The 18665-nt window shown below is 49.2% G+C and overlaps 6 protein-coding genes across 6 annotated transcripts; 1 reads left to right on the top strand and 5 right to left on the bottom strand.

Moving 5' to 3' along the window:
- Nucleotides 1-6450: 6450 nt before the first annotated feature.
- On the bottom strand, nt 6451-7246 carry F5147DRAFT_53035 (vacuolar membrane protein-domain-containing protein; the record flags this gene model as incomplete). Its single annotated transcript, XM_041430069.1, has 2 exons — nt 6906-7246; nt 6451-6857 (listed from the first exon to the last, which is right to left on the bottom strand). Coding segments are annotated over exons 1-2 (646 nt in total), but the record flags the coding sequence as incomplete, so codon positions are not given.
- A 1048-nt stretch (nt 7247-8294) lies between these two features.
- On the bottom strand, nt 8295-11540 carry F5147DRAFT_726821 (OPT oligopeptide transporter protein-domain-containing protein). The gene is made up of 18 exons (XM_041439207.1): nt 11472-11540; nt 11013-11055; nt 10858-10920; nt 10623-10832; nt 10391-10435; nt 10288-10342; nt 10116-10229; nt 9957-10060; nt 9735-9821; nt 9616-9679; nt 9520-9561; nt 9448-9466; nt 9339-9372; nt 9216-9284; nt 8963-9163; nt 8817-8907; nt 8625-8761; nt 8295-8569 (listed from the first exon to the last, which is right to left on the bottom strand). Exons 2-18 carry the CDS (start codon nt 11053-11055, stop codon nt 8373-8375), a joined length of 1575 nt encoding a protein of 524 aa, XP_041285594.1. The 5' UTR covers nt 11472-11540; the 3' UTR covers nt 8295-8372.
- Nucleotides 11541-11570: 30 nt separating this feature from the next.
- F5147DRAFT_658685 (uncharacterized protein) lies at nt 11571-13093 on the top strand (the record flags this gene model as incomplete). Its single annotated transcript, XM_041434478.1, has 5 exons — nt 11571-11739; nt 11799-12130; nt 12205-12488; nt 12618-13019; nt 13075-13093. The coding sequence occupies 5 exons, from the start codon at nt 11571-11573 to the stop codon at nt 13091-13093; spliced, it is 1206 nt and encodes a 401-aa protein (XP_041285593.1).
- A 484-nt stretch (nt 13094-13577) lies between these two features.
- On the bottom strand, nt 13578-16774 carry F5147DRAFT_726818 (uncharacterized protein). The gene is made up of 7 exons (XM_041439206.1): nt 16424-16774; nt 15924-16313; nt 15709-15866; nt 15588-15619; nt 15480-15542; nt 15360-15427; nt 13578-13906 (listed from the first exon to the last, which is right to left on the bottom strand). The coding sequence occupies exons 1-7, from the start codon at nt 16516-16518 to the stop codon at nt 13621-13623; spliced, it is 1092 nt and encodes a 363-aa protein (XP_041285592.1). The 5' UTR covers nt 16519-16774; the 3' UTR covers nt 13578-13620.
- Nucleotides 16775-17489: 715 nt separating this feature from the next.
- Nucleotides 17490-17978, bottom strand: F5147DRAFT_525015 (uncharacterized protein; the record flags this gene model as incomplete). Its single annotated transcript, XM_041429973.1, has 1 exon — nt 17490-17978. A coding segment is annotated over one exon (489 nt), but the record flags the coding sequence as incomplete, so codon positions are not given.
- Nucleotides 17979-18050: 72 nt separating this feature from the next.
- Nucleotides 18051-18442, bottom strand: F5147DRAFT_549704 (uncharacterized protein; the record flags this gene model as incomplete). Its single annotated transcript, XM_041430389.1, has 3 exons — nt 18051-18217; nt 18275-18331; nt 18397-18442. Coding segments are annotated over 3 exons (270 nt in total), but the record flags the coding sequence as incomplete, so codon positions are not given.
- Nucleotides 18443-18665: the final 223 nt, after the last annotated feature.

Here is an 18665-nt window from a genome sequence, read left to right as displayed (position 1 = left end):
ATGACATCACGTGAAGCTGGTGACATCGAGAGAAATCGCAGCTGTAGGTCTAGTACACACCCTCCATTCATGTGTTATTTATTTAAGAAACTTCCAGGAAACTGTCATTGAAGCTCGTATTTTGTCGCCGGATTCAACCTGAAATTCATATGCACTGACAACACCTTAGATTCATTCACCATCTGTGACACGGCCCCTGCTCTCCGCCCTCCAAAAACCGACCATGTCCCAATCTTATGTACACTCGACTTCGAAGTCCCCAAAGCCACCACAGTTGTATTACACAACTACCGCAACATAGATTGGGAGAATTTCTCCACGAAACTCAAAATACGCCTAGGACGCATCCCTCCCCCCCAATCACTAGCAAGTAAAGACGAATTCAACATAGCAGCGCAAAACCTCGCAAAGGCCCTACACGACACCATAGAGGAAACCGTCCCAAAAACCAAACCCAACCCTCATGCCAAACGTTGGTAGACTAAGGAGATCTCACAGCTGATAGCGCAGAAACATGAGCTGAGTAACACATCCTATAAGTTCAGAGCTATGCCAGATCACCCGTCACACGAGGAACATCGCAAACTTCGAAACCGTGTATCAGAAACCATCTACAAAGCGAAGAAAGAACACTGGGAACAATTCCTCGAGGAGGCAACACAACGTGAAATATGGATAGCAAACAAGTATATCTCAACTCCAAGCTCTGATGGCGGCAAGACACACATTCCAGTCCTCCAAATCAAGAACGCAGACGGCACCACACACGAAGCAATCAGCAACGACGAGAAGAGCGAAATCCTAGCCAAGACCTTCTTCCCGCCTCCGCCACCCACAAGCTCAGTACCTGAAAACTTCGAATACCCGGACCCGGCTGCACCATTCACACAGATCACCATGGAGCACAGCAAACAAGCAATCAGTAACACCAGCCCGTACAAAGCACCAGGACCTGACGGAATATGTAACATTGTCTTCAAGCGCAGCTCAAACCAACTAACCCCGTACCTCTACCATATATTTAAGGCAGTATTCACACTGAAGACCTACTACGAACCATGGAGAGACTTCACGACAGTCGTACTACGAAAACCCGGGAAAGTCGACTACTCAGCACCCAAGGCATACCGACCCATTGCCCTTATCAATACGACATGTAAACTCCTGACCGCAATCGTAACTCAACAGGTAACGCACATACTTGAGACCCATCAACTACTACCAGCGAATCACTTCGGAGGACGCCCTGGGAGATCAACAACAGACTCAGTCCATCTACTAGAAGTAACTATCAAGGATGTCTGGAGAACGGGACGAGTAGCTTTAAGCCTTTCCCAACTTGAACGCCGTCACGGACCGCCTCATACATAACATGAAGAAAAGACGACTCCCAGACGAACTAGTCTCTTTCACCGAACGTAAGACCCACTGTCTATGATATGCTACCTCATCTACAACTCGGACCTAGTCGACATCGCCAGAGGAAAAATAGGCAACAGACAAGAAGAAATGGCCCTGGCCTTCGTGGACGACACCGCATATGTAGCTATCGCAGAGACCTTCGAAGAGACCCACGGAATCCTACAAGACATGCTTGAACGTAACGGAGGAGGCTTCCAATGGTCGAGAGACCACAATTCTAAATTTGAAACAAGTAAATTGGCCCTCATGGACTTTACCCGCAGCAGAACCAAGGAATGAAGACCCATTAACCTCAATGGCACAATAATTCAGCCCTCCAATCACACCAGATTTCTCGGTATCATCGTCGACCAAGAGCTTACCTGGAAAGAACACGCCGCACACGCCATCGCCAAAGGAACCGAATACGTACTCCAACTTCGCCGACTCTCAAGGACCTCAATGGAAATACCGACCAAACTCATGCGACAACTGTACCAAACTGTAGCCATTCCAAAGTTCACCTACGGAGCCGACATATGGTTCCGTCCAATCTTCAAACGAGGCTCAATCAACACACAACGCGGATCCAAAGGTATTGCCAAACGACTGACAACTGTTCAACGCATCGCAGCCATCAGCATCACCAGAGCAATGAGATCCACGCCGACAGGCTCACTTGAAGCACACGCGAACCTGCTCCCAATCCCCCTGCTCCTGCAGAAGATCTGTCATAGAGCCAAGCCATAATACGCCTAGCTACACTCCCTCAAACACACCCCATTTACAGCAAGCTCAAATGGATCACAAACCATAACGTTCAAGCCCACAGATCATCGCTACACAACCTTCTCTACTCGTTCCGAATCTTCCCCAAAGATACTGAGACCATAGACCCATCCCGACAGACTCAACTACCTGCCAGCACAGTCTACACGACTCACACAGCCAAAACGAAGGAGAACGCGATCAAGGAACACCGCAACCTAAAGGATGTAATTCAAATATTTACTGACGGCTCAGGACACGATGGAGGAATTGGAGCGGCAGCAGTCATGTTGCGAGAAGGACAAGAACCACGAGTACTACGATACCACCTAGGAACAGACGAGGAACACACCGTATACGAGGCGGAAACGTTAGGACTCACACTGGCAGCCCAGCTGATAGCGACCAACCCAACATCATCTACCCGATCTCCGAGTCAATCCTCCTCGACAACCAGGCTGCCATCAAATGCGGGACAACAACCAGCAAGGAAGGAAGCGGATACCTAGCCGGACGCCTTGACACGATGACAAGATATCTTGCAAAACAGCGACGAGATGACGGCGACTTCGACCTAACGCTACGATGGATACCAGGACATGAAGGGGTCCAAGGCAATTAACTCGCAGACCACGAAGCAAAAAAGGCCGCTGAAGGACGACATCAGAACAGCCTCAAACGAGAACTACCACGATATCTACGAACCGGACAACTACTCTGCAGCGTCGCGGCCCTGAAGGCAGCGCACAGGATCAAAGCACAAGCACACTGGAAGACCCTATGGGAAAAATCACCAAGGCACGCACGAATGCGAACGATAGACCCGTCAATGCCCTCCTCGAAGTTCATCAAACTCACCCATGGCCTATACAAGCGCATATCAAGCATATACTTATATCCAACTCCGCACCCGTCACATCCCGCTGAACCACCACCTGCACCGAATCAACAAGAGTGACACCCCGCACTGTCCCATATGTCCAGGAACCAACGAAACTATATATCACTATCTCTTCGATTGCCCGCAGTACAGACGAGAACGTCATATATTTGCAAACGCCGTTCGACGAGGTGCCACATCCATCGCACAAGTACTCCCATCCGAGAAAGTCACACCCCACCTAATCCGTTTCGTAAATAGCACCGGCCGCTTCAAACCAACATTTGGTGAGCTGCAAAACCTTGTATCAGAAAATATACTAGTAAAACACATAGATCCACCAAACGTCGCTCCGCACCATAACACCAACCGTAACACCCCTTGTCGAAAGGAAAGACACCACACACTCAGTGGAGTCGCTGCCGGAAAACAAAGAGACCAAATCAGTAACGTAGGTAGTATCAACGGAAGCAACAGCAGCTAAACACCAGACGAACGCCAACAGATCACATCACAGTTCGAGCGCTACACTCAAACTACTCTATACTGACACCATCTCTCTCCGCAGCTATCCTTTTGTACCTGCTCACTTCATGTGACGGAGTACGCGTCCGCCTCAAAACAAACCGAACACACCCCCATCATCCACAGCAGAAAGCTTATGACGAGACTATATCCAACATAGGGTCTATGACCCCAAAGGATCCCACTCTGAAGCAAAAAAAAAACACCCCACCTCATTGCCCGTATCGTAATGCTGCTCCAGTGTGGAAATACTCACCGTCGTGTCATCACATCGATATACTGCACCCAACAGCGAATGAGGCACGATTCGAAGAATTGTGGAGAATTGACGACGAAGAGAGCGCACAAACATCAAAAAAATTCAAGGTAAAGGCTCAGAAGCGAAAGCAAATGACATCGATGTTGATGCTGCGGATTTCCGAAGAGCACGGCTCGAGGGTGAGTTTCAGTATGAACAAGTCGTGTCTGGATTGAGTAGACTGATGAGCACCCCAACAGACGATGGACGGTGACGGACGACGGACCACTACACCGCTGAGTCTGTGCCTGACTCCGAATCAACACAGATATCTCTTGCATCTACCATATTGCTTAGTAAGCGTCTGCAAGGTTTGTCTGATGCGAGTGATAGTCAAGACGTACCTTCTGTATTAAAACCTCGTCTCACCATCAAGACTCGTCCCTCAGCAGCACGCCTTAGCTCGCTTTAAGTGAAGATTCTGCTGGTGTGGAGGGCCGGAATCCGGAGAAGTTGTCTAATACAGCTTTGATAGCTGCAATAAATGGGTACCTGCCTTGTTTCGATGTGCTTCTATCACCGCGGTTGATTGCGTTTTGGATATTAGTTTCATTTTGAATATGTTGGATTGCTTGATGCTCCTGAGGCAGATTGGTTCTGCAGTGACATGTGCAGTAGCCTCACCAGCTTTCAGAAGACAAAATTATGTTTTTTAATCTAAAAGTTGTATATGTTCGTCCGTACGATTGCCTGGGATGTTTGTCTCATCGCTCGTAGACCGCAAAACCTTAGTATACTCCTAGGGCGTGGGAAATTCCCACGGGAAAGGGGGGAGGGTCTGTAAGTACGGGGCTGCCTGACGGCCGTGGTGGACCGGAAAGGGTAGGCACTGCTGCTACACAGGTGGATGTACCCATGCACCACCCGAAGGGCAAGGTGAGCCCCTCAGCCCTCCGAGTGCATGCGGGGGAGGGGTTTAGTGTGGCGGATGGCGGTGGCGGCGTGAGGGGTGGGCTCCCTGCAGCACGTCCATGCCCGCCATCCAGAGCACCAGCGTTTACGCCAGTGCTGTGGAGGCGATGCATACACCTCCCCGGCAGCTGCTACGGATGCCTTTGACGTGACATGCAGGTATGTATACCTGCAGTAGCCTGAGCGCTGGCGCTCAGGTGGGTGGGATTTGGGCAGGAGGCGAGCATAGATCCTCGCCGTTGGGGCGGTGGTGATGAAATTTCCCAGCCAAGGGTGGACGCTTGACTGAGGAAATTAGGCAGCAGGCGAGCGCAAGCGCTCGCCATTGTAAGGTTATGGTAACAGCAATTTCCGCCCAAGCGTGGACGCTTGAGTGGGAAAGTTGGGCAGCAGGCGAGCGCAAGCGCTCGCCGTTGTGAGGCTATGGTAACGGCAATTTCCACCCAAGCGTGAATGCTTGGGTAGGAGAGTTGGGCAGCAGGCGAGCGCAAGCACTTGCCGTTGTGAGGCGATGGTGATGACAATTTCCGCCCAAGCGTGGACGCTTGGGTGGGAGACTTTGGCGGCAGGCAGGCGCAGACGCTTGCCGTTGTGGGGTGATGGCGGTGACAATTTCCGCCCAAGCGTGAACGCTTGGGTGGGAGACTTTGGCGGAAGGCAAGCGCAGGCGCTCGCTGTCTTGAGACGATGGCGATGGCGATTCACACCCAAGCGTGAACGCTTGGATGAGGAAATTTGGCAGCAGGCAAGCGCAGGCGCTCGCTGTTTTGAGACGATGGTGATGGCGATTCACACCCAAGCGTGAACGCTTGGGTGGGAGACTTTGGCGGAAGGCAAGCGCAGGCGCTCGCTGTCTTGAGACGATGGCGATGGCGATTCACACCCAAGCGTGAACGCTTGGATGAGGAAATTTGGCAGCAGGCAAGCGTTAACGCTGGTACTCGCAATCCCGTTCCAAAGCGTTGACGCTATGGTGCAGAGGGTAAGCACTCGCACCTACTGGGCAAGCATATGGATTTTTGGTCCTGGAAGACCATTGATGGCTAAAAAGGAGATGCAGCATGGGGCCTGGTTAGACCCGGTGCGTCATGGAAGACAAGGATGTACTAAGTGGCAAGGGAAGGTTTCGCACCGCCTTACATCAGCATTCCAAAGAAGGAAGAGGCGCAGGATGACTCATCACACTGCACTTATGGTTGAATACAACAGCCCGCCGGGCATCCCAGGACCCTCTCATCTCCATGTCACTCGAAATCCAAAAATCATAGTCTTTTTCATTGTGAGGTAGTTATCATCCTCCCTCTTCGCCTCTACGATGATACTAAGATATAAGAAATTGTCTCGTTCTTGTCACCTTCGACACATTCGTGTCCTCCGAGGCACCAAATCATGATTGGCATATTTCGGCATGTTATCGTTGTGACAACCTTTTGTCTTACTCCCTTAGGATGATGAGAAGGAAACCGATGCTTCACAAGCTCCCAAGCGTACAGCGCCAAACCATATTGACAATACCCTTGGTCTATCCTTTCCGTGTGCCAGCCCGCTCCTCATCCGCTACTTGTTCATCACAATCCTCTCTTTCCAATGCGCTGTGGTCCACATCTGTTAGATGCGATCGAGGTGGATCGGGGGAGTTGATTGCCAGTATATGAGATGTTTGCAAGTGGAGATGGCGCAGAACGCTTGTACTTGTGCCGAGAGCGGGAGCTCTGGGACGACAAACTTCCAACGCTTGGAGGATAATCGTGCGGCACCAGAGAAGACGTGGAGTGTGGTATCGATAATGGAGAGGCAGTTCCGCTGTATTTTCCCTTGGACTCTTCAGATGCAATCATCGTCTCTGCGTCATCTCCAGTTGTCATTTTTATGCAAGGGAGTCGAGGATTCTCTATATCGCAATGAGCATCATCCTCGTCTTCTGGCGCACGAAAGAGCGGTTCTGGATCATACACATCAGACATACGGGATGAATTGGTGAGAAATTTGACTGAGCTTGAAGAAGCTTTAACGATGGAATCAATGAGCCAGAATTGAAGGATGTTCATGATGATAGGGAAGAGACCCATGACGCTACGAAGACATGATAAGACCATTATAACCATGAAAAAAGCACAACACAATATAATTTGAAAGGCATCGCCGTTACCGATAGCGGTCCAACTGAGCAACCAATCCCCCACTTTCGATATCCCTGGCCACACTGTAAACAACCCTACAACAAGCATTTTCATCGTCGTCAACGCAACAACGTAGACTGCGGCCTGACGAGCTTGCTTTTGGCATTGCCAAAAACTTTGTCGACCATGTCCGCCACGCTGTGGGGTTGTGCGGAAGACCAGACCATGGTGTCCAGCCATTCTCGAGCCTCGGGTGCAAACAGATATGCACGAAATGCAGGCATGTAAGGACGAGGCTGCACTGCGCGAAGACGCGGTGCTGAGCTAGTGTGAACGCCACCATACGCATCCCGTGCGCGTGAATGTTGCGATCGGATGAGTAGAGTGCCATTCAAATCTAGCACGAGAAGCTTTCGAGAGGCACGAGGCTCGTCAACGATATGTGATGGCTCAAGCGAGAGCGTCATATACGTTGAATCTGGCTCCTCAGATGGTGGGGGAGGTGCTGGTGATGGTGATTTCATATATGCAGCAAGGGGATTCGAGTCGTGTGTTCTTCGACGAAACGAAGGCGAGGCCATATATGGCGTTGGCGAATCAGCATGTTGAGCACGCGAATGGTACTTTCTCTGCGGACTGTCGCTTCGTCTGTTCCGCTGTCTTCTGTAAGAACCTTCAGGACGATAATAGTCATTGCCATGTTCATGACTGTGAGTGTAGTTGGCGGAGGACTGGTCATGGTAGTAGTTTTGGGCATGATACCGGTCACCGTCGTGCCAGTAGTTATATCTCTGACTTGGTTGGTTGAGCATCTGCATAGTATCCACTCGAGCGGTAGTCGTATCCGTATGGCTGCCCGTGAGAGCTGCTATGGCTGGAACCACCGTATCTGTAGTGAGAATCATCTTGGTTTTCGTTATAATGCCGTCTTCCGCGCCACCCGCGATTGGGCGACATCAGAACGACTGAGAAAGGGGCCCGAAAGGACACCCACGAACGCAGGGGGACCAGCTTGACGATGCCAGCAGAGAACACCGGTTTATATGATAATCTGATCTTTGACTTGATGCTCCGAGTAAATCCATAAAAAATTGTGGTGCTGTGATCCCCATATAGAACATACTTGGGTTAGGGTTGACACATCTACCTTAATAATATGATATTACTTACAGTAAGCAAAAACTTTAGTGTGGAGCCTGGTAGAATTCGATAACGTACTACTAGGATACAGGCCATCTTTTATAGGCAGTACGAATATGAAAGGGGGAATAGAATGAAAAGAAACAAAGGGTAAATCAAGATTATGACGACGAGAGGAGTTTCGTGCTGCACCCTGCGTTCGGCACGTGTCAAGTGCAGTACAAAGTTGGCACAATTCACATCGTCATACTAATAATCACCACGTCGTCGGACTGTAACGTGCCCCGTAAGACCATGGCTGAAAGATCCAACGAACACAGCGAGTCACTCACCCGAAGGTAGAACCTTCTGGTACAGTCCAGAGCGCCGTATATTGTCCATCAGCCGTCTTCGAAAAAACAGTATTGCCCCACCACGTTTGGATGGTGTGCAGTCCGATTGAACCGTTGTCGGGATATTCGAGGCAGAAGAAAATCAAGATGATGGATACGGCCAAACCAGAATCCATGGCAGCCGAAAGGACATCTGGTAAAAGGTCTATTTCGGCGAAAGGTAACACAAGACCAGGGAGACCTCTTACAATTATACTTCGTCCACCAAGAGAAATGTTTACGCCGGATAACGTATTGGAAAATGAATCCAACGATTGCCCATGGGACGTAGTTCAGCGCACTGGCTGGGGGAATGGCCCCCATACCGCTGAAGATAACAGGGAAGCTGCACTCGTGTGGCCTCATGAGAAGTGTTTCTCGACAGAGAAGAGAATACACACTTGACATAACGGATAAAGTCATTTGACCACTTCAACGAGATCAACCATGCAACGGCCGGGCAAAACGCGCCGATGAGGAAATATACAAGGTCTTCATGCAGAAGCCTTAGATTGATACATACTCGACGTGCTCAAGAAGTACGCACCGTGATAGATCTGGCCTGACGGAAACTGTCTTTGTGGGCCGATGACCCCCCAGACAAAGCTGGCGGTTCCGAAGACTTCTATGTTGGGGCAGATGAAGCCATCCTTCTGAGTAGGGTTGCAAATGTCTGGAATGTTGGTAAACATCCATGCTTGCACACCGAGCTGTACAGTGCCTGCGATGGCAGTAGCTACGACTTGACCTGTACGGCATTCGGTGAGGTGCGCGACAGGAAGAAGATGAAAACCATTAACCCCATAACATGGTCCGTGGAGGAATCTTCATGTAGTGACCAAGCTTGAAGTCGGAAGAAAAGGTGAGCGCTAGAGATACTCCAGTTAGAGATATAGGTAAATCGACGAAGGGGGAAGGCTAACCTTGGTACATGGTGATGTATCCCCAGGTCTTGAACTGAGCAGACAAAGCTTCACTTCACTTCACTTCACTTCACTTCACAGCGTAGTGTCTCAAATATACCGTTCTTGCCATCATCATTGCAATAGGTCTGATGTGGTTTATTAGTTGGGTTGTCAAAGCCATGGCGACCTCGCGACTTACTTGCCAGGAAGAGCGTATCCAACGACTAGTTCAGTGATAACACTGGGTGTCAACTTCGTCAGAAGAGTGCATTTACCATTGATAATGTTCACGCACTTCAGTCCAACTTGCTGGTTGGTGATGGCCTGAACCATCCCGATGGGAATGACGTAAAAGAATGCTGTGGAAGCCCATCAGAATTTTAATCCTTACAATATTTGACACAAGTGAATCACCGATAGTCAAGGACAGGACAAAGGCCCAAACTGGGAACTCGGTGTGCCACAGCTCAATGGAAATAACACCAATCACAAACATGAGCACTGCATACCGATCAGTGGGGCGATCGGATATTTTGGGAGATGACACACAAAAAATGATCATGTACCACCGTTCTGGCACCTTTTTTTACTTGGACATGAGCCTGGCGTGAATATCAGGCTGCTCGTGCATCGAACGTCTGCTCTGGACCCATATTTGTTTCCTGAAGAACAGGAATGCATGCATGAGCGTTGCTGTGATGGAGGCGAATGACAGGGCATAGGATATAGCGAAAGTTGTCCTGGACCGGGATACATAAGGTGCGATGTAAGAAATAGATAGTAAAGATGGCGCACGAGAGGAACAGAGGGCTATATTCCTCATATGCTGTCAAGTTAAGAGAGGCATCTGAGATATGGGAGATATTGTATGAGGCGGCAGTATTGTCGTCCGATGTCCTCGAGGAAATTCTATAGTGGTAGATGGTGTTATCAAGGTGCACTGGGGACACAATGAAATAACTCATACGGCATGTACTTGCTTTCCCAGGCGTTGGTGTAGTACAGCGAAGGGACGACGAGCCCTGGATACCTTTTAGCAAAGAAAATGACGCTGGAGAAAGAATGCTTACAGAAGAAGAATACGAAGCTAACTGCGATATTTGCCTCGGCCCACCCTATGTAAAGAAATAATCAGGTCCGACTTGACTGCAAGTCTTTTCCGCGTACATGGTGTGGCTTTGTGGAAAGTAGTGGATCATAATTTGAGCCTTTCCTCGACAAAGAACGTTCGGTGACTCACCAAGCGGACTACCTGGGGTCAATAGTTAAAACACAATTCAAGACGACGTGTTGAAAACTTACCAATGTAAGCAATCTGAGACCAGTCGAATGTGACCATGCTCATTCCCAATCCGCTCACATACCCAGACGTCTGATTTACCACGATGTTTTCGGGCGCAATCCAGCATACCCATGAGAAGTAAGATATGCCCTGGAAGAGGTATCCAGGTACAAGGTACCATAGGAGACCACCAAACCATGCATAAAAGAAGAAGCGTTCACGTGAAATTCCTCCACGGGTACCTACTACCTATACCTGCATATGTCTGCGAATGGAGGGTGTTGAAAAGAGCACACGTCACGAGGTTGGCCGGCCATACTGTGCCAAGGTGTGAGTTACGGATTGAAGGTGGGAAGAAAACTGAATTCGTACTCATTGAGGAGGCTGAAGGAGGAATTGCCGCAAGACACCACCGATTGAAAAACCAATGAGCTGAGTGGACATAACCACCATCCATTGGTCTATCCCGCAAGTATGTTGTCCGAGAAGGGATCATGGACGACAGATAACCCCATTCGTGAAGATACACGTGAGAGAATGGCCAGCAAGAAGGTCCGAAATTCGTCCAGGAAGAATGGGATGTGATGTTTCGGGAAGGTACTAAGAAAACGAAATTTAAACCACAATGATAATATTAGGGAAGTCGCACATTCTGTGAAGGTTCACAATACTTGCTCAGGGACTCACAAATAAAACTGTAAGTTTGTCCATAATAGACTCGTTGGACCGCAATGATATCAGTCTGAAAGCGACACCGGCGTGTGAGTACTACTTATTGACAAGTTCACAGCTGAGGGGCGTACAGCATAGGCAGCTGAACATTCTTAGTTGATCGTAAAGCGGAAGTAACACGACCGAAGTACGCACAATATCCACCAACGGAGGCCATGATAGTAACCAAGACATGTTCTTTAATTGAAAATGGTCCAGGGTTCAACTTAATACCAAAGAAGCATATGTTGTCATTCATGACCGAAAGGCTCAAAATATCTGAGCTAAAAACTGATGGGGAAGGTGACAAACCGGCCGCTGGAAAACATACAAAAGCCAAGAAACGGAAGAGGGTTGCAGAATATGATGACGACAGTGAAGCGGAAGAGAAGCCTCGCAAAGTAACTGCCACATCGAAGGTTTCAAGTGAGCCATTTTGTTAAACTTTGGTTGATAAATCTTTGATTCACTACTTGCATGTATAGCTTCAAAATCAAAGTCTTCAGGATCTGCTTCCCAACAGAAGACTGAATCAAAATCAAAACCTGCGCCAACGAAAGTGTCGCCTACTCCTGTAGTGTCTCAGTCAAAGCAGAAAAAAGCTTCCCCAGATTCTCGAGCGCCTGTTGAAAAAGTGTCACAAGCTCCGGTGCAGGCAACAGCGTCACCTCCAACACCCGCTCCTCCCGCGACATCTACCAGGCCATCGCCACCTTTTGGACAAGTACACTCCCTGCAATCGAACACAGCAATTTTGGCCCATCCTGCCAGATCTTCCCCTGTGCCCATCAGGACAGATGCTCAGGTTTCTCCCGTGGTAAAGTCAGAGCCACGTATTGCTTCGCTATACCCTTCTCCTGCGATTACATCCAATATACCAACGGCTGATAGACTTGGTCCTATTCGAGCCGCAAAGAGGCTATTCGAACAAATACTGGTTCTCAGGTCCAGTCTCCTGTTACTCCTCATACAGAGCATAACGCTGTGGGTTCCGTGTCGAATCTTGACGTGAATGGCTCAGCAGCTATGCGTGATCCTCGCCGTGCTGCGCCATCTCCAGCGGCTGTCGCTGTTCTGCCACAACAAGGCCTGCACCCGCTATATAGCCTGGGGCAACAATTTCAAATCAACCCTTCGGATGTTGAAGCCCTTTTGCGCGCGCGCATGGACTTGTGGTACCTCATAATCAACAAATGCCAATGAATTCCCCTGTTGCATTGTCTGAACATGTTATGACAGCTATGGGCCTGAATGTTTTGAGCGGGGTTAGTACATCAGCCCCTGGTTCTTCGAATTTCTCGCAGGGCGTATCAGTCAATGGTTCTGGACAGGGCATGTAACCTGTTCTGTCCTTCCAGCATTCTCAGTGAGGCCCTCAAGCTCCGCTGTACTTGCCTAGCCCATCACGGAATGGGTTATCAAACAGGACTCACCCTGCTTCGCATCATTCTCTCCCACCTCGGCCGTCATCGACTGCACCATCGACTGGATCGTTCAAAAATGAGCGACGATGTGGTGAATATGAACGACGGGACTACTCGAGAGGCGGTGGGCCTTACGAGAAAGACTATCGACGGAATGATTCCCGGCGGGATTCGAGTGGGTGGGACAGTCATAGAGGAAGAGATGGCAGCTGGGGTCAAAGGGGGAGAGGTAGCGGAAGCCATAGGTAGCAAATGGCTCAATAGCAATGACCATGGTTCAAGGTAAGACATGAGTCTGAGTGTGTTAATCCATCCCTGTACTTATGTGATGTTCTAGGCGTCAACAAGGGCGCTAGGTGGTCATGAGTCTGGGTCTTTCTGCGGCCCTGCCAGGGCACCATGCGTTGTGATTGTGTTTCATATTGTTTCATATTTTGCTTTTATCATCATTTTTTTTTTTTTTTTGAATCCTTGGTTATTGTCCTTTGGGGCGAAGCCCTATGATGGACACTACATGCGCTATAGTACTGTTGCGGTGTTCTACTGGAGTTTGTGTGGTATGTACTCTAAGCAATGGTTCCGGCTTGCGCGGGAACGGTGGAGGCCTTCTTCAGGCGCTCGGGTTGATGGTTTTATCATCATGACAGCATATTTCTCACACTTCACTGCAACGCGACTAGCCTCGTTCATTCATTATACCTATCGCAGCCGTTTTATAATAAACACCATACGTACCACCACGGGTTTCCCCTAGCTTGGATATAAAGCCGATTTGCACCATATTGTATGAACTATATTGTGGGTGTTCCAGTTGAAACAATATGCTTCAGTACAAAAACCAGTGTCGATAAACGGGCAATAGATGGTCTAAACGAAACCTTAACTAGGTGATGACGATCATTAACCAGTGCAAGACTGGCAGTATAACTCCTATCATCAAGACATGAGGCCGAGCTTCACGGGCGCTATTTGTACCATGCGCCCCGTCTGCTACCCAGTCACGCCATGCAGCCTGCAGCTCAAGGATGAACGCTTGTGCCTCTGGGCTGTCGGAGCCTTGCACGCCATAAGAGTATGGATTCACTACAGGTGTAAGCCATCCTTCCGGCGTAAAGTGGAGCAGGCCAGATACGGTTGTGCCCGTTCCGGCAAGTGCGGTGGATGATGTACTTGTGTTTGACTCGAAGGTATTCTAGACAACGATCAGTGTACTTGGAGTCGTCATTCGGTAAAAGGGTTATAACTAGAGCACTGTACCACCATTTTTAGTATGCGCTTTAAGATTGCCTCAAGTTCATAGTGCAGACACACTAGTATGAGACTCCAAACCTACTCAGAGACTTCATGACGTCGGTTAGTCTCTCCTAGTAGAACCTTGAGAAGGAAGACGGTCGTTCTTCATGCAGTATGTACGTGATGTGAATTGCAACAATGTTGGCCTAGATGGAAGTACAAGGCTCCGTCACTAACCTTCGACACGCAGTATGCGTTGTGAGTCGTAACACTGCTGTCCTAGATGGAAGTACACGGCTCCGTCGACTGAGAGATAGTAGACCAATCACTGGGGTTCGACCTGAACTAAGCTCGTTCCTTGGAACTGCCAGTGACCATGGTTGAGCTAAAAGTTGAAAGCGTCCGGCCCGCGCAAAACAGTTGTCCCACGCTGCTCTCAGCCATCCACTTCCCAAAGTACTTAATTGTATACCTGGCAAGATTCTTTCAAGGCGCATATGAAAAAACCCAACGATGAGTTACCCACCAACGCCAACCTACACATCAAAAGACGTCCGTTATCGATTAACGGACAGAGCTTGCTATTTTGTTTTGGTGCACCCTTGCGCCATCAAGCTTCCAAGGTTGAAAGCACAACTTCTTTAAAACGAAGCTGAGCGAGGCCGGTTCGCCATGCCGATTCTGAACAATGATAGTAAAGGCGATTAGAGAGAATGTGGAGACCCCGACAGGCTTGACGATCGTTCAAACTAAGAGCGCCAAGCTCTGGACCCAAGTCATGCGGTCTGCAGACATCCCTGCGGACCGCCCAACTTCATGACATATTTCCTTGATAGTACGTATCGAGTTTTCATCACCAAACCTGTCAGCGAGGACTAAGGATATCCACGTCGCTGCCTGGGCATCTTTGTCATCTGTACGACAGTTCTAGTTCTTCCTCGACTAGGTATCAGGACCTTCCATCAAACCCGTACCCGATGACCTTCTGCACTCATTGCAATAAAACCTAAATTTGATAATGTTGGCATTTTCATGACGTCTAACGCGCCTATATTCAAGCTTTTGTATGCGCTATGCATGACTAGCGCGCGGCCGTTTGTACAGTAGCCTCACAGCCAGGCTGCCAGATACAACCCAGGAACGGGTCCACTGCCCTTGCGGAGTTCATCCTACAAGCTTACGCAAGACTACGTCATCAACAGTACAAACAGCTGCAGGGCCCAATAGCAACAAGTTGTACACACATGCGATCGCATTCTTCATCAGCGCCCTCCTCGTCTAGAACCCGGAAGTAGACTCAATGTGAACACACAGGTATTCCCGCGACCCTGAGTACATGAGTGGGATGCATGTATGGATATCGCCAAGAAGAGACAACCGATAGGTAACACAGTCGATGAGGCATCATAGAACGTGGTGTTATTATCAGCGTAATTGTAGAACAATCCGTTGGAGTTCTGGTCTGGTGATGAGACATATTCTGACAGACCGTTTTTAAATTGGACGCACAATGTGGGAATACATCGCTCCGTGAATCTCATGCACCCAATGTGCAAGGTCGTTCTGTTGACTCTTAAATGAACTCGCGTACGGGGAACGTTAAATAGTCCCCAGGACCCGTATCATGCCTGCCGTCGCCCATGCATTACCTGTAATTGAGCCGTGCAATGAATAAACGCTACGCTCAAGAGAAGTCGCGCACCTGTCGACCAGTGCCCATCGTCAACTCCTGTCTAACCAAGTTGTATATGCTTCCATAAATTACTGGCTGCCGTGTCTCGAAGATACTTTCGGTACAAGCGGATCTGTGTGTATGCCTCACCCAGAATGGTCTGATTTTGCGTCAGGACACCATAATACGCCAAAAACGGAGGAACCATGTACACACAATCACTCCTATGTGAAGACGTTAGTTATTCACGGGAGCGTCTTATACATGACTTTTGTCTTCACCAAAGTTGCAATTGGTCCACTCTGCGAGAAAAAGCACCATCTTTGGTCTTGGATACGTTTTGGAATAGGTAGTGGAGTTGGTCCTGTGCCGCCCCTGCATAGTCTAGTCCATCTAGCGCCCCCTGTCCCGTCCAGTTAGCAAGTAACACGGAAACTCCAATACTTGCTGGATCTCCTGCACTCGTATCAGCAATCAGGGGCTGGGGGCCAGTGATATTGGACAAGCTTCGGGCGACGACGATATTATGCGCGATCGTGAACACTTCGCCAAGCGCACTTGTTATATTGGATGGGATACTGTGGGGAGGCAGAACGACGTTGAAAGACACGACAGAGTATGTCGGCGCATTCAGCTCCAGGAGGGCCTCGGCGCGTGCTCCATACTCCCATCTACAGAAATAAATGAGGCCACCAGTGAGATTCATAATCCTTGAAGCCATCGAGTAGAACAGAGAGGTGGGGCTACTGATGCAGAATGTTGAGTGATAGTATATGCTCACCTATGCACTGCACCCTGGGCCAGTCGCTCGCTGATCACGGATATCTGCGCACTTGCAAGGTTCTGTAAGAGGCCTGCCACAAAAAATAACACCATGTGGAGTTGAGTGACAGCAAGTGTTCACCCGAGGGATCCGTGATGCAACGTTAAACCACTGGACTGGCTTTAAATAACATCAAGTTCAGGTCCAGTCCTAGTACCGTCAGCGTCGGAGTTCGGACAAATGACTGGTCTGATTCCATGGTAGGCAACGTTGATAAAAACGCGTTAATTGTCAGTGTCAGCGATCAAGCAAGGAAAGGAACGATACAGTAAGTGATTGACACGAACCGCTGTGCATGCTTTCTCCAAGTTATTAACGTTCATGCATGCATTGGTCTGGCGAATGACACCCGAAATTGAAGTAGATTGGCGGTTAAAGATAGTCTGACTACGTCATTTGACGATCCCAAAAAGCGCGGAGTTTGAAACTTTGCAGGTGCCGTTTGGGCCGGGTGTCGCTCTCATATCCTTACTTGCCCTTGCTCGTCGGCTTCTAACACATCCAGCAACTGCCACGCGAGAGCATTACTTCGTCCCTCTAAAAGCCCATGCCAGGCTTTTCTGAGATGGTGTGCAGCAGGAGGTCCATGACCGTCATCCGCATGCCACAGAATATTTTTAGTCAGGGTCCTCCTTGCTGAGGATCCACTGTTCATGCTGAAGATTTAGGCGGTGGGGCATACGTGGAGGTAGAGGAGGATATTATAATATGGAATCATCCTATTTCAAATTTAGCAAGCACGATACTCTATTATAAGCCAGGCTAGTCCCGAGTCTATGCTAAAGAGGGTGTCAGAACAGTTCGCTTCCTACTACGATACTAGTACGAGCTCAATGTTCGTTCGCATGGGACAGATCATCGATCATCCAAGTTAAATACGTGAGAGGTTTGTAAGAGGTACAGTACTATACCGTATGAAATACCGCTCGCACAATCGCGAAGGTTCAAAACATCTTTGATGAGGAGATGTGGCAAGTGCAGCTTCTACTCGAACTAAATAGCATCGCCTACCCGGTTACTCCATGATCCCCAAACTGTCGAGCGCCTGACGCCCTCTCCGAACCCAGTAAGACAATGTCTGCTCATTATTGAACCGCATTCCCACACTTTCGACACTAGCACTTGGTGCAGCAGGAGGAACATCCTCAACCAGAATATCAGCCATGGTAGACTCATCATTTCCGGTCGGAATAACTTCCTTGTCGGCAATGAGAACAGGTTGTCCGGCAGACAATGCTGCTTGTTCCGCGCGTTTTCGCTGTTTTGCCGCAAGTTTTTGTGCTGCCCGAAGCTCTTTCTTCGTGAGGGGTTGCACTTCCTGAGAGTCTGTGGGCAGTTGCAGATCCTCGACCATGTTTGCGTCCGAGGCTGGTGGAATGACAATAGATTTTCCTTCAGCCTCAGGAACTGGAACAATATCCCAAAGACCCCCGGCTCGAATCCACCCAGCAACACTGCTCTGCTTCTTGATCTCGTCCAGGACACCAATGACCGCAAGAATGGTGGGGTCATAGGGCTCAGCACCCACCGGACAATAAACAAGGGAAAAAAATAGGGCTCAGCAGGTGGTTGAGATGATGTGTGCTCTTTCTGCAGGCGGAACTTCTCGACATTGAAGGTCTTTTGCCCTAAATGAGGAGGTATACTCGGGCATACAGACGTGATTGTATGGCTGAAGACGGGCCTTGTGAGGGGAGTCGTCGAGGAGGAGGGTGGTCAAGGCAGAGTGTGCAATCGAGGAAGCCAACCCAGCTTGTTCAGCGGCATAACGTGCTTCTAATGGTACCGCGATTTCTGCTGTGCTGGCACCTAATGGAAGCAATGCCCAGGGCTTCGTAAGATCCTTGGTCGTCAGGGCTTTTCGGTCTGCCAATAATATCAGCAAAGCGTAACATCGCAAATCATTCAACGATTGATAGTTAAACACTCACGATGGTCCTCCTTACTAAGTCCCAGACTCTCACGGTCCCAGACTGCGACGCGCCCAATACCACATTGACGGTGGGGAACCATATTGTCCCGACTCGTAGCCTTTGAGGCGGAATTTCTTTAACAAGAGGTATGTGAGACCATGGTGCACGACGTATATTATAGCAATACCTATGAAAAAGGTGAGCATTGAAGTAAGTGTGAGATCCATTGATATTCACCGAGAGTGGAACTTAGAACGTTGACGCCGTGTACAAAGCATCCGTCCAAC

The sequence above is a fragment of the Suillus discolor genome (assembly GCF_016758755.1).
Source record: "Suillus discolor strain FC423 chromosome Unknown F5147scaffold_120, whole genome shotgun sequence".
Classification (NCBI taxonomy): Eukaryota; Fungi; Basidiomycota; class Agaricomycetes; order Boletales; family Suillaceae; genus Suillus; species Suillus discolor.
The sequence above is the reverse complement of the archived record's forward strand: the minus strand, read 5'-3'. Positions and strand labels throughout refer to the sequence as shown.

Excerpts from the sequence above, each read along its gene's own strand:
- F5147DRAFT_726818 (XM_041439206.1), bottom strand. The coding sequence starts at position 16,518 with ATGGTGTTATTTTTTGTGGCAGGCCTCTTACAGAACCTTGCAAGTGCG. Across the intron at positions 15,543-15,587 it reads CGACGGCAGGCATGATACGG|AGTCAACAGAACGACCTTGC; the intron begins GTCCTGGGGACT and ends AGTTCATTTAAG. Across the intron at positions 15,428-15,479 it reads GAGCGATGTATTCCCACATT|AACTCCAACGGATTGTTCTA; the intron begins GTGCGTCCAATT and ends TCACCAGACCAG.
- F5147DRAFT_726821 (XM_041439207.1), bottom strand. The coding sequence starts at position 11,055 with ATGGTGGTTATGTCCACTCAGCTCATTGGTTTTTCAATCGGTG. Across the intron at positions 9,680-9,734 it reads TGTCCTGTCCTTGACTATCG|CATTCTTTTACGTCATTCCC; the intron begins GTGATTCACTTG and ends GGGCTTCCACAG. Across the intron at positions 8,762-8,816 it reads GACTTTATCCGTTATGTCAA|CTTCCCTGTTATCTTCAGCG; the intron begins GTGTGTATTCTC and ends ACACGAGTGCAG.